Source organism: Lissotriton vulgaris, unplaced genomic scaffold (assembly GCF_964263255.1).
Source record: "Lissotriton vulgaris unplaced genomic scaffold, aLisVul1.2 SCAFFOLD_996, whole genome shotgun sequence".
NCBI classification, from domain to species: Eukaryota; Metazoa; Chordata; class Amphibia; order Caudata; family Salamandridae; genus Lissotriton; species Lissotriton vulgaris.
In genome coordinates this window covers 119,407-134,526 of record NW_028241094.1, presented here as the reverse complement: position 1 = coordinate 134,526, position 15,120 = coordinate 119,407, and the positions used below count along the sequence as shown (strand labels likewise).

Genomic DNA, 15,120 nt, shown 5'->3' with positions numbered 1-15,120 from the left:
TATACGCAGTGTCTGGCTCTATGATAAATGCCTCGCCATTCTTTGGGTGTAAGGGCCCTCCCCAGCTCCCGCTCCCATCGGCACCTGCCAGCGTTGTATGTATAATGGTTGGTGACAAGGAGGTGTTGGTACAAGTTGTAAATTAGTTTTTTGTCGGATTTGCGAGTGACTAGCCACTTCTCATACAGAGTGAGATGACGTTACGCACCTGGCTTCACCTGTGGGTGAAGCGCCCAATGGCGAATTTGCATATAAGGCAGCCTATCACTCTCCGGGATGCCATAGTCCTCTCTCATTTGCTGGAATGAAAGTATACCATCCAGATTAAAAAGGTGCCTTAGAGACCTGCAAGGGGAGTGTCGCCACGCTGTGAAGGCTTTGGGGTCGAGGCCGGGGGTAAAGTCAGGGTTAGCAAATAGTGGTGTCAAAGGGGAGGGAAAGGATGTCAACTCGTGTTTGGTAGCGACTCTGTCCCATGCTTCCATGACCGAGCCGGTGATGTGGGCTGCATATACATTAGGCAGCCGGTGGTGCTTTGGGAGGTAAGGAATCCCTTGTAGGGGCATTCTCGCCACTGCCTGGTCTTGGAAGAGCCAATTTTTGCCGGACTCCAATTGGTGCCATTCCACTAGGCTACGGAGCTGTACCGCATAAAAGTTGAGGTGCGCCCACTCCCCTGTGCTCAGGTGGAAGTACCGGAATAGCCTGTTTGAAACGTGGACGGCGGCCCTGCCATATGAAACGCGCCGGTTCGGACTGCGTCTGCTGGATCCAGCCAGCAGGAAGACGCAGGGGAAGTGTCTGATATATATATATATAGTATCTGTGGTAGGAGCGTCATTTTGGTGGCTGCTATCCTCCCTAGCCAGGAGAGTGAGTGACATTTCCATCTCCGGAGTTCTCTGCAGAGCTGTGTGCGGAGTCTGGCATAGTTAGCTTCGACTGTGGCTGGGATGGAGGGGCCCAGCAGGACCCCCAGGTAAGGGACCGTAGAGTCGGACCACTGTATAAAGTGCTCCTTCTGAACCATTGCTAACGTCTCGGCCGAGAGGGAGATATTGAGGGCAATGGACTTGTCTGTGTTTATCTTGAACCCGGACGCTAGTGCGAAATTGTGCAGTTCAATAAAGAGAGCTCGGAGAGATTGGACGGGGTTGGTGAGGGAAAGTAATATATCATCTGCGTGCAGCCTAATCTTGTGTGTGTCCCCCCCAAATTTGATTCCTGTGATGAGTGCGTTTAGCCGGATCCTTTGTGCTAGTGGCTCCCAATATAGCGCGAACAAGATAGGGAAAAGGGGCAACCCTGTATATTCCCTCTGCCAATCGGGAAGCGGGGGGACGTATGCCCATTGACATGTACCACCGCATTAGGCATCCTGTAGTAATTCCGGATACGGGTACATAGAAAATCCTCCAAACCAAAGAGGTGCAAGACCTGTTCAAGATAGAGCCAGTGAACCCTATCGAAGGCCTTTTCGGCATCTATTGTCAACAGCATGCAGTCGCATCGCGTGCGCGACCCTGCTTCAATTAGGTGGAGTACTCGTCTAGTGTTGTCGCTGGTTTGGAGCTGGGGTATGAAGCCGGCCTGATCTGGCTCCACCAGTTGTGGCATGTATGGTGCCAACCGACCCGCCAGGATGCTCGTGTATAGCTTGAAGTCAATGTTCAAGAGCGAAATCGGTCTGTACGAGCTACAGCGGTAGGCATCCCTTTCGGGTTTCGGTATGACCGAGATCGAGGCTTCCAAGAGATCCGCCGGTATCGCGCCAGATTGGGCAAAAGAGTTAAACAAATCTCGCAGAATGGGGGCCACCTGGTGACAGAATCTTTTGTAGAACACCACCGGGGGATTTCCCAAGTTTCAGCCGCAAGATTGCTGACACCACCTCCTCTAGACCGATGGGTCTGTCCAGGAACTCCGCCTGAGCTGGGTTCAGGGAAGAGAGGTGTGCACTCCTCAGGCATCCCTGGCCCGCCATGGGTCCAGGGAATCACCCGCATAAAGTGTCTCATAGAATGTCCCAAAGGCCTCCGCAATTGCCCGGTCGTCCGAGACCAAATCCCCTTGCGCGGTATGTATGGCCTGCACTCCTTGTCTCTGGCGCTGTTCCCGCAATTTGTTCGCCAATAGGCTTCCGCATCTGTCCCCCCCGCGTAGTAAGCTAGACGAAGGCAGAGGGCCGCATACTCCGCCTTGTCTTGGTCCAAGGCTGCTAACATTTTCCTCTCTGTGCACAGTTGGCGCCAAGCCCGCGCCGCTCCTGTACGCTGGTGCATATGCTCCAGCTCCGCTACTCTCTGTGCGATCTCTGCCGGTTTCTGCGCGCGTTCTTTGTTATTAGCCATGGCAATAGAGATAATATCGCCCCGTAGAACAGCCTTAAGGCGGCCCACTGCGTCGAACGCGAGGTCTCATTGTTGTCGTTGTGGGATAAGAAGTGTGTGATGGCGGATTTGATCCGGTCTACTGTTGACGGATAATGCAGGAGGGACTCCCTAAGGCGCCAAAGTCGCTGCGGTGGCGATGCAGCCGAAATCGAGAAGGTTGTCACCACCGGGGAGTGGTCTGAAAGTGATGCTGGCATAATGTCTACTTCCTGCTCTCGCAGCACCAGCGGGGAAGAGCAGAGGAAGTAATCGAGCCTGGCATAAGTCTTATGGGCCCCGAGTAATAGGTGTAGGCAGTACTGCGCGGGTGTTAGTGTCTCCATAGATCTATAAGGCCAAGATCCCTGAGCTGTGCATGTCCGGACTTAGAAAGGGCCCTCACCTGACCCGATCTTTGGCAGGAACGGTCCGTCATGTTATGGAAAACTAGATTGAGGTCGCCCCCCAGCAGTAAGTGTTGTTCCGTGTTGGCTGTGGCTGCTTCTAAGGCTGTCTGAAGAAAGCCCTCTTGTCCCTTATTAGGTGCGTATATAGAGCCTACTACCAGCATCTGACCCGCTAAAAGGAGCCGGTACTCCAGCAGTCGCCCCTTCATCTCTGCCTTGCCCGGGAATGATCTAGACACCAGTATCGCCACCCCTGCTGTTTTCTTGGAGGAGGATGAGAATAATTGCATGGGGAAGGCACAGGACTTAAGACGATGTTGGTCCTTAGATAGCAGGTGAGTCTCCTGTAGGAGGCAGAGGTCTGCTGTGGAGTGCTCCAACAGGGATAGGACCGCTCGTCGTTTGATGGGGTTGTTCAGACCCCGCACATTAAGGGAGAGAATCGTAAGTTTTGAGTGGGTCATCGTCTCACAATCAGTGATGCAGCCGTCTTGTGTAGCGTGTGGGAACCAGAACAAAAAGAAAAAGGTGGACAGAGGAGTGCCACCCCCCAAAAAAACGCCCCCAAACCCCTGAGCAATCCCCAGGCCCTCCTCCCCCCTCGTCCCTTCCCTAACCCCAACCAGACCAATCCCCCGCATTCGTCCCCTCCTCCCCCACCCCCTTCCTGCAAACCAACAAGGAACTACCGAGCATGGGTCATACCCCAAAACCTGAACATAGTACCAGTCCTGCCCTCGTGTAGCGCAGGGCTGTGGTGAGTTACCTGTGTGGACGTGCAGCCATGTCACTCCCCGTGGCCCCACCGCCCCCAGGACTGTGCTTAATGGCAAATGCTAGTACGTACTCTCCCCGGAGAACATTCAATCTGAGGATGGGGTTTCTTTGGCCACCTCTTGGATGGCGTTGTCCATCTCTTTCCGCCGATCTTCCCTGAGAATGCGTTCCTTGAGAGGAAAGTCAGGTAAAAAGGCTAGAATGTCTGGTGGCGGGGCGGGTGCACGCCTCGCCAACCCAACCCTGTGTGCTCTGTCAATCCTGATCTCAAAGTCCGCCGGTTCCCCCAGGATGTCTCGGAAGAGGGCTTGCAGGTAACCAGTGACGACCGCTCCCTCCTCTTTAGTTGGAACACCCCGGACCCGAATATTATTCCGCCGGGATCTGTTTTCCAAATCTTCCGCGTGGGCTTGCAGGTCCACTTGTTGTTCCTTCAATCGCAGTATGTCCTGCTGCAGCTGTTCCACTTCCTCGTCTCTTGCACGGTCCGCGTCCTCGATGGTGGCCACCCTTTCTCCGAGCCCATCCACCTCCTCCTGATCTCTCGGACCTCCCCTGCGACCTCCTGCTTCAGGGTGTGGAAGTCATCTCGGAGGGAGTTTAATAAAGTCTCTAGGAAGGATTTGGTGATGTGCATCTCACCTTCATTGGAGTCATTTTGCTGTCTTGATGCCCCCGGGGACGACTGACCTTTGTCTCCCTTCGCCTGTCCCTTACCGAGCATTTCTGGGAGGGTGCGATCCTCTTTATTTCTCCGGCCTGCCATGGTGCGTCTCCCGTTGGGGTTTACTGCGCCTCAGCTCCCTCCTCTCCGAACGGGTCCCCCGCCGGGTCCCTTTTCCCTGGGTGTTTGCTACCACACGTGAAGGGGTCGAATGTGGGCCTCTCTTCCTGGCTACTCCTGGCGCCCCTCACGTCAAGTTCGCTGTGGGTATCACCCCTGCTCCGGGGACCTTGGGTGTTGCGCCTCTCGTTCGGTGACGGCTTGTATCGCAGGTGCGGGGCCGCTAACCCATCAAGGGCCACCCCGCCTCTCCTCAATTCGTCTTGCCGCTCTGTGTTCGGGGCCGTGGGGACCCCCAGCTACTCCTGCGGGGATCTGCCGGTCGTGCTCAACGTGGCTACTGGGGGAGCCCGGTACCCCCACCGGCCACCGGCCCCTCGTCTCTGTTCGCTTGGGCCCGCTGCTCCCCTAGAGCCGCTGAGAATGCAGGCTGATGTGAGGGGGTCACTCTGCCACTCCTCGGCTGCTTCTGTGGCCCCCTCCCGCTGTCTGGTGGGGCTAGTCTGTGGGACAGGAGAGCGTGTGCAGGCCCAGGCACCCCTAGTCGTAGGCCGCGTCCCGGGCCTCTTTGTCGGCGCTCACCCTCCAGCCGTTCAGCGCGCCAGCGGCCGGGGGGTTGTCATTCCGCCCTCTCTTGGTTCTTGCTGTGGCCCCCTTTAGATGTCCAATGGGGCCCCGCCACGCACAGGACAGCGTGCCCAGGCCCCACTCGCTCACAGGCCCAGCCCCCGGCCGCGTCCCCGGCCTCTATTTCAATGCTACCCCTCGGGCCGCTAGGACCGCCCACAGCCGCGAGAGGGTCACCTCACCCCTCTTTAGTTGCTGCTGTAGGCCCCCGCAGCTGTCCAGTGGAGCCTGCTCTTGGAGCCGGATGGTGCAAGTAGGCCCGGGAACCCCGGGTCTTAGGCCACATCCCCGGCTTCAGTTGTTGCACTCACCTCGGGCCGCTAGGGAGGCCTGCGGTCTCGAGGGGTCGCTCCGCCACTCCTTGGCCGCTTCTATGGCCCCCTGCAAAGGTCCATTGGGGCCAGCTCGCGAGACAGGACGGCTCGGGCAGTTCCGGGAAATCCCGCTGTAGGCCACGTCCCTGGCCTCAATTTTGGCGCCGTTCCACGCAGGGCGCGTCCCCACCGCCGGGCCGCCCGTGGCGCCTGTTGCTGGTCGCGGCTCACCTGGAGGTAGTAGCAGGGCCGCAGGGGTCAACTTCGGGATTTGTGGGGGCCGCCGCTACCTCTCTGCACCCCCTGGGTGCAGCAGCCACAAGGTCTCCTCGGTGCTCGCCTCGGGCACACATGACTCCCGTCACTACTGTGGTGCCAGTTGCCGCCGTCGGCCGCAGATCTCTCTCGGCAGCGTGGACCCAAAATCGGCAGCTCTTGCCCCCCCGGCCGCAAGGGCGAGCCTCCTCTCTCTCCTACCCCCGGTGCTGCTCCATGGGGGGTAAAAGTGCGGTGTAAACAGTCTGGGACGGGCAGAAGCTGAGGAGAACCCGGGATCACGGACCTCTCACTCCGCCATCTTGGCCACGCCCCCGTGATTCCCTTTTAGAATCAAATTCGAAAAATATATATACATATATACTGATTTTTTCCTCAAGCCCTTTTTGGTGGATGTGCCATCCTACTAGCGAGACACCGCTGATTTCATCAACAAGGTTGAAGGCCAAGAGTTGATGATTCTTCACAATTGATGGTATCCTTTGATGTAACCTTCTTGTATACATAGATACCCCAAAATTAGGCACTCCATGTAATAGAGACATTTATGGATGAAATACCACGTCCCCATCAAGTACCAACAGCATTTATTCTACAACTTGCGGAGGTGGCTTTAAGGAAGTACTATTTTAAGTTGGAATGTTCATTCTTCATCCAAGTGAAGGGTACGGCCATGGGCTGTCCCTTCACTCCAGAGATGGCAGTACTCTTTTTGGTAAAATATGAAGATAGATTCATCTTCAACAACAACCAAACATCATGCAATGACATTTTTCCATCGCACAGTAAACAAAATCTAAGGACACAATGGCAATTAAAACTAGCTGAGGGGCATCACAAATGTGGAACTTGTGCTGCATGTGACTCCACAATAGAGGGGATTGAGTTCTCACATAAAGACATTCAATGGCGTAATTCTGAATTTACAAATTGCAAATCTAAGAACAATATTTATGCAATACTTTGCCCTTGTGAGAAATTATATATTGGCAAGAGAAATCAGCAGATCAACCAGCGCATCACGCAACATCGTTCCAGGATCATAAAGAAGGTGGTTACTGCACCAATGGTGCAACACTTCATGGATAACTTGCACAGTGAAAGAGACTTCAAGTGGACAGTCTTGTCAGGTCTGGATACAACCAAACGTCTGATAGACATCGACACTGCGTTGCTACAAAAAGAAGCGTACCAAATTCTGAAGTTTAATAGTGCAGTAACTGGGTTGAATGGGATACAGAACTCTCAAGAGTATAGATCGGAACTGCATGTCCCAGAATGCACTAGCCCGGTCTTAACCACAATGGGACCTGAACGTCAATGTGATTGGTCCAAAACATTTTCCCATGATTCATAGGGTAAAAATAGAGGAAGTGTTTACACGGTAAATGCCCTGCTGACAGTGAAGTTGCGGTTTATATCAGATATAGAATATGGATGTACTCAGACTTTTAAACAGTACGTGTGCTTCATGCTAGAATCTAGCACATTTATAATATTGTTTACAAGTTGATGGCTTCAGTAATATGTCCTCCATTTGTTTGTAGAGATGCAATGATTACAGAAAAAGACGCCTGCCTCTGCGCGACCCAGGAACGTTTGAAAGGTACTTTTTGACCTTGTCCCGTCGAGTTGCCCAATGTCCATGTATTTAAATATATTAAAATAAACACAATCATTTTAATGTTTTGTAGAAATTTCACCTGGCTTAAACTACGAAGCGCACTGTAGATTCTGGTTACCATGCAAATAGGAGTCAGAGCAGCAGCTCTGTCCGAGAATGCGGAGTTTGCATCATTCATTTATGTTTTTTAGAAATGGCTGACCATTAACATGAAGCTCTGATGAGAGTCCCGGTACCGGAGGACTGGGTCTTGAAATGCGTCAGCACTTTTTTCAACACGGAGGAATTTGAATAAACTTGTTGTGACGTGAGGGTTTTGTATTGAATCATATGCCCCACGTACACACTCTAAACATTTTCCAGTGTTTGGCACATGTTTGGCCCCAAAAGCAAGATAGCGATAAGAGCATTCTAGTTTCTGATGTTATGATGCAAAAGTCCAACGTTGCTGTATATAAATTTGTTTGTATATAAGTGTTTCATGCACTGTCTATTGTGAATTGTCATAAGTACTTTTCATGTTTTGTATGTTAATTTGAAAAATGTGTGTCTCTTCACTTCTCATGCAACTAAAATATTTTTGATAAATAATAGTCCACTCCACCCGCATAACGTACGACGCCGCAACCCTCTCTGCACTCAACTCCGGCCGTCTCCCAGACTGCTACCAAGCCGCCCCAGGACACACCCATGGACCCTTCGTCTGCCACTCCTGCAAGTTTGACTGTATCAGGACCCACACTAAATCCACAAACGCCAAACAGAGCTCCGACACTAACCACCTGAAGTGCATCCTGCTCAACACCCGATCTGTCCACAAACACGCCACTGAACCATGGAACCTACTAGACACCAATACGCCGGACGTCGCCTTTCTTACAGAAACTTGGATGAACGCCTCATCAGCGCCCAACATCGCCATAGCCATCCTGGACGGTTACAAGATCATTCGAAAAGACGGCATCAACCAAACAGGAGGAGGCATAGCCATCGTCCATAAGAACAACATCCGCATCACAACCAGTTCCGACGACAACCTCGCAGCCGCCAAACACCTTCACTTCCAGATTCAGACAGACCCTAAGATCACACTCAGAGGCACCCTCATCTACAGACCACCAGGACCCCACACACAATTCAGCGAAGACATCACCGACTTCATCAGCCCACACGCCCTCCCCTCCGAGGACTACATTCTACTAGGAGACCTCAACTTCCACCTGGAAAAGAACAACAACAGCAACACCACCACCCTTCTGGACAACCTCGCCAATCTCGGACTCAAACAACTGGTAAACACCCCCACCCACTACGCCGGTCACACGCTCGACCCAATCTTCTCCTCCAGCAAGCACATCTTCTTCAATCACGCCACAGAACTCCATTGGACGGACCACTGCTGCGTCCACTTCAATTACAGAAAGACCACGACCCACCAGCACCCACAACAAATCCCCCGTAGAACTGGAACAAAATTACCACCGACCAGCTCACCACATCGCTTTACCAAAACCCTCCCGCCAAATCACTGGACCCAAATAAAGCAGCCATCAACCTCACACAATGGATCACACATAGCGCTAACAAATTAGCACCCTTGAAAAACGATCAAAACAAGCCAGGTATCAAAAAAGCCAATGACGAACTTAAGAAATCCAAAAAGATCTGCCGCTCCCTCGAGAAAGCCTGGCGAAAAAACCCAACCACAGACAACATGACCGCCCTCAAGAACGCCATCCGCAAACACCATCAGCTGATCCGATCCACCCAAAAATCTGCATTCAAGGATCGACTCTACAACAACGCCCACAAAAGGAAGAAGGTACTCTTCAACATCGTCAAAGACTTTACCAATCCCAGCGCCGGCACCAATGACATCACTCCCTCTCAAGACCTCTGCGACTCTCTAGCCTCATTCTTCCACAGCAAAATCGCTGACATACATAATAGCTTTGGCGACTAGTCCACCCCCCTCACCACCACCGAACTGAAGCCCCTCACCACCACCCTTGACGCCTTGGACCCAATCAGCACCGAAGACACCATCCGCTTGATGAACTCCATTCACTCTGGATCACCAACCGACCCATGCCCCCACCACATCTTCAACAAGGCTGACTCCATCATCGCACCCCATCTCCAGGATATCATCAACTGCTCCCTCAACACCGCTATCTTCCCAGAAAGCTGGAAACATGCCGAACTCAGTGCTCTACTGAAGAAACCCACAGCAGACCCGACTGAACTTAAGAACTACCGCCCCATCTCGCTCCTCCCTTTCCCTGCCAAGGTCATAGAGAAGACCGTCAACAATCAGCTCGCCGCCTTCCTCGAGTCTAACAACTCCCTCGACCCATCACAGTCCGGCTTCCGAGCCAAACACAGCACCGAGACCGCCCTCATCGCAGCCACAGACGACATTCGAACACTACTCGACAACGGGGAAACAGTTGCCCTCATCCTACTGGACCTCTCCACAGCGTTCGACACGGTCTGTCACAGCACCTTCATAAAATGCCTCAGCAACGTTGGGATACAAGGAAAAGCATTGGACTGGATCATCTCGTTCCTCACCGGAAGAACCCAGAGAGTCCGCCTCCCCCCTTTCAGATCAGAGGCCACTGAAGTCATCTGCGGCGTACCACAAGGATCATCGCTCAGCCCCACCCTCTTCAGCGGCTACATGAGCCCCCTCGCATCCATCGCGCGCCAACACAACCTCAACATCATCTCCTACGCTGACGACACAGCTGATCCTCTCCCTCACCAAAGACCAAAACACCACCAAAACCAACCTACACGAAGGGATGAAAGACGTAGCCGAGTGGATGAAGAACAGCCGTTTAAAACTAAATTCAGACAAGACGGAAATCCTCATCCTAGGATCATCCCCCTCTTCCTGGGACGACTCATGGTGGCCACCGGCCCTGGGCAGCGCACCCAAACCAAAAACAACAAGTGATGGACTGAATGTGGATCAATGTCACACACTCCCCCAGTCAAAAGATCTGGGCCCAAATCCATCGTTTTTTTGCACTCCACACCACCCTGGGTTAGACAATGGCGATATGCAAATCAGCTCTGACCCTGTTGCCCCATGGGAACAGTCCAGTCCGAACTACAAAAGCCATGTCCTTCCCAGAACGGAATCAAGCATCCGAGGACCGGACCGGTTTCGAGGTAACACCTCTCATCACCCCGGCTAGCTTGACTCCAAGTGGTGTGGAGTGCCTGGGACCCACGTCTGGGCATCCCCAGCGCACTTAGGGCGGCAATTGCAAAAACAACAAGTGATGGACTGAATGTGGATCAATGTCACACACTCCCCCAGTCAAAAGATCTGGGCCCAAATCCATCGTTTTTTTGCACTCCACACCACCCTGGGTTAGACAATGGCGATATGCAAATCAGCTCTGACCCTGTTGCCCCATGGGAACAGTCCAGTCCGAACTACAAAAGCCATGTCCTTCCCAGAACGGAATCAAGCATCCGAGGACCGGACCGGTTTCGAGGTAACACCTCTCATCAGCCCGGCTAGCTTGACTCCAAGTGGTGTGGAGTGCCTGGGACCCACGTCTGGGCATCCCCAGCGCACTTAGGGCGGCAATTGCAAAAACAACAAGTGATGGACTGAATGTGGATCAATGTCACACACTCCCCCAGTCAAAAGATCTGGGCCCAAATCCATCGTTTTTTTGCACTCCACACCACCCTGGGTTAGACAATGGCGATATGCAAATCAGCTCTGACCCTGTTGCCCCATGGGAACAGTCCAGTCCGAACTACAAAAGCCATGTCCTTCCCAGAACGGAATCAAGTATCCGAGGACCGGACCGGTTTCGAGGTAACACCTCTCATCAGCCCGGCTAGCTTGACTCCAAGTGGTGTGGAGTGCCTGGGACCCACGTCTGGGCATCCCCAGCGCACTTAGGGCGGCAATTGCAAAAACAACAAGTGATGGACTGAATGTGGATCAATGTCACACACTCCCCCAGTCAAAAGATCTGGGCCCAAATCCATCGTTTTTTTGCACTCCACACCACCCTGGGTTAGACAATGGCGATATGCAAATCAGCTCTGACCCTGTTGCCCCATGGGAACAGTCCAGTCCGAACTACAAAAGCCATGTCCTTCCCAGAACGGAATCAAGCATCCGAGGACCGGACCGGTTTCGAGGTAACACCTCTCATCAGCCCGGCTAGCTTGACTCCAAGTGGTGTGGAGTGCCTGGGACCCACGTCTGGGCATCCCCAGCGCACTTAGGGCGGCAATTGCAAAAACAACAAGTGATGGACTGAATGTGGATCAATGTCACACACTCCCCCAGTCAAAAGATCTGGGCCCAAATCCATCGTTATTTTGCACTCCACACCACCCTGGGTTAGACAATGGCGATATGCAAATCAGCTCTGACCCTGTTGCCCCATGGGAACAGTCCAGTCCGAACTACAAAAGCCATGTCCTTCCCAGAACGGAATCAAGCATCCGAGGACCGGACCGGTTTCGAGGTAACACCTCTCATCAGCCCGGCTAGCTTGACTCCAAGTGGTGTGGAGTGCCTGGGACCCACGTCTGGGCATCCCCAGCGCACTTAGGGCGGCAATTGCAAAAACAACAAGTGATGGACTGAATGTGGATCAATGTCACACACTCCCCCAGTCAAAAGATCTGGGCCCAAATCCATCGTTTTTTTGCACTCCACACCACCCTGGGTTAGACAATGGCGATATGTAAATCAGCTCTGACCCTGTTGCCCCATGGGAACAGTCCAGTCCGAACTACAAAAGCCATGTCCTTCCCAGAACGGAATCAAGCATCCGAGGACCGGACCGGTTTCGAGGTAACACCTCTCATCAGCCCGGCTGGCTTGACTCCAAGTGGTGTGGAGTGCCTGGGACCCACGTCTGGGCATCCCCAGCGCACTTAGGGCGGCAATTGCAAAAACAACAAGTGATGGACTGAATGTGGATCAATGTCACACACTCCCCCAGTCAAAAGATCTGGGCCCAAATCCATCGTTTTTTTGCACTCCACACCACCCTGGGTTAGACAATGGCGATATGCAAATCAGCTCTGACCCTGTTGCCCCATGGGAACAGTCCAGTCCGAACTACAAAAGCCATGTCCTTCCCAGAACGGAATCAAGCATCCGAGGACCGGACCGGTTTCGAGGTAACACCTTTCATCAGCCCGGCTAGCTTGACTCCAAGTGGTGTGGAGTGCCTGGGACCCACGTCTGGGCATCCCCAGCGCACTTAGGGCGGCAATTGCAAAAACAACAAGTGATGGACTGAATGTGGATCAATGTCACACACTCCCCCAGTCAAAAGATCTGGGCCCAAATCCATCGTTTTTTTGCACTCCACACCACCCTGGGTTAGACAATGGCGATATGCAAATCAGCTCTGACCCTGTTGCCCCATGGGAACAGTCCAGTCCGAACTACAAAAGCCATGTCCTTCCCAGAACGGAATCAAGCATCCGAGGACCGGACCGGTTTCGAGATAACACCTCTCATCAGCCCGGCTAGCTTGACTCCAAGTGGTGTGGAGTGCCTGGGACCCACGTCTGGGCATCCCCAGCGCACTTAGGGCGGCAATTGCAAAAACAACAAGTGATGGACTGAATGTGGATCAATGTCACACACTCCCCCAGCGCACCCAAACCAACAGACCAGGCACACAACCTGGGCTTCATCCTGCACTCCTCCCTCTCGATGACCAGACAAGTCAACGCCGTCTCATCATCATGCTTTAACATTCTACGTATGCTCAAAAAGATCTTCCGTTGGATCCCAACGGAAACAAGAAAGACGGTCACCCATGCACTCGTCACAAGCCGACTGGACTACGGAAACACCCTCTACGCCGGAACTACAGCCAAATTATAGAAAAAACTCCAACGCATTCAGAACGCCTCCGCCAGACTCATCCTTGACATCCCCCGCCACAATCACATATCCGGTCACCTAAGAGACGTCCACTGGCTCCCCGTCAACAAGAGAATAATGTTCCGTCTCCTCACCCACGCACACAAAGCCCTCTACGACCTAGGACCCAAATACCTCAACACGCGCCTGACCTTCTACACCCCCACCCGCCAACTATGATCGTGCAATCAAGCCCTCGACGCGATTCCACGCATCTAAAGATCCATCATGGGAGGAAGATCTTTCTCCTACTTAGCGGCCAATACGTGGAATTTTCTCCCCACCCACCTCCGCCTTACACAGAACCACCTATCCTTCAGAAAACAACTCAAAACTTGGATATTTGATAAATAACGTACCCCCCTCCCTCAAGCGTCTTGAGACCCTCTGGGTGAGTAGTGCGCTATACAAATTTTAAGTTTACTTGACTTGACTTACTGCAGGATCGACACAGAACCAGAGTTCAACAACAAGAGTTTAGATGACGGAGCAGATGCCCCCAGTAAGTGCTCCGTGATAACCAGGGTGTGGAGGTGCTGCTAACAGCTGATCCCATCTTACTACATTTAGTACAGAATGCAAGGTACTCATCTCTGAGTGCAAGGTACTCGCCGCGGTCATTTAGCCTCTACAACAGGAAGTAGGCGTTAGAGCACAGACGCAGCCACATGAAACAGATGTGAGTGCAGAGTTCCTGAATACCAACCTGCTTACAACGCAAACTGCTCAACTACATTATATGGGAATCAATTGGCAGAAAATGGTCACATATCACAAAAACGTCACTTTACCTTTGTACTTCCGGGCGAACCTCTGTGTTACTCGACTCGTCAAATGTCCACATCTAAAACAAACAGAATCCCCGTTATTATAAGCCATTCCGAGAGGAGCTGAGGGGACAACACACAATTACAACTTAATTTATTTATTTATGAATCTTGTAGAGCGCACAGCTACCCCCGTCGGGGGTGTCCCGGCGCTGCCAGCATTTCAAAGACCAAGGCCTTTAAGAAAGATTAAAATCTACGCATTCGCTGGCAAGTCCTGGCTTTTAACTACCAGCTGGAGCTTGAAGTTGTAACAGTGTATGCTTGGTTCAGAAATGACAGCATGAAATTGAGTCGTTTAGCCAACTATGATATTTTTGGAAGGGGGGGGGGCCGGGGGGGGGGGGAGACGGACAGGGAGAGAACGTGGGAGATTATTAAAGTATTTACCAAGTGGTCCAACATCATAATTCAAAAGAGAGCGTCAAAGGGGTGAGCAATGAAACTGGATAGAAAAGAGACCAGGAAAGGAAGGGTTTGGTTAAATGGGGTGCAGATGAGGAGGCTAGTTCACCATAAGTGTGTGGGTGCTAGTCACAGAATCGAATGGTACCACAAGAGAAACATGAGTCACAAGAGACACTGCCAGGCTGGGTGAAGGAGCCCGGAACTGTAGGGGCTCAGATCTGGAAGACACATTCTTGAAGACGCAAGACAGACTTTGCTCTTTATTCTAGAATGGATTCGCTATGAACAGTATAACCATAAATCACCTTAAGATGACTGAAGCCTATAATTCCTTGATTGGACAATGTACCTGCCAATCAACAAGCTGCAGCTCCATTCACACGAGTGTCATGGGCTTGGGTTGACGCTTTGGGCTCTAAGGTGTAAGCGCAGAAGGCTACTGGCGGAGGAGGTGTAAGACCTGCCTTCCTTTACACATGCTCTTTGAATAAATACTGGAAGAAGCTCGTTGTGTAGTGTGGTCAAACACAGAGTGGCGGCCCCTGCAAGGCCACCATGGATGGACGGTTGGCTGTGAGCCAACATGCTTTTCATGGAGCTTGAAAGCAGATGCCGTCAGGGGTTACTTCGGTTTCATGCACCGAGTCAGGCACATGCGATGAGGTGTAGAACAACCAGGGCTTTAAGTGGGATGAAAACACGGGGAGAGGCTCTCAAATGGGCGTGGCCGATGTAATTTAGGGCGTGGCGTAAAAACACAGAAGCTACAAAAGCT

The 15,120-nt window shown here is 52.4% G+C and overlaps 1 protein-coding gene across 1 annotated transcript in view; it reads right to left on the bottom strand.

Annotated features, from left to right (window-relative positions):
- LOC147672112 (E3 ubiquitin-protein ligase TRIM39-like) overlaps window positions 1-15,120 on the bottom strand; it is a 158,210-nt gene that overhangs the window by 34,665 nt on the left and 108,425 nt on the right. The window contains exon 5 of the mRNA XM_086948025.1: window positions 13,902-13,954. Within this exon, the coding sequence (XP_086804151.1) occupies window positions 13,902-13,954 (53 nt within the window). The remainder of the gene's footprint in view (window positions 1-13,901; window positions 13,955-15,120) is intronic.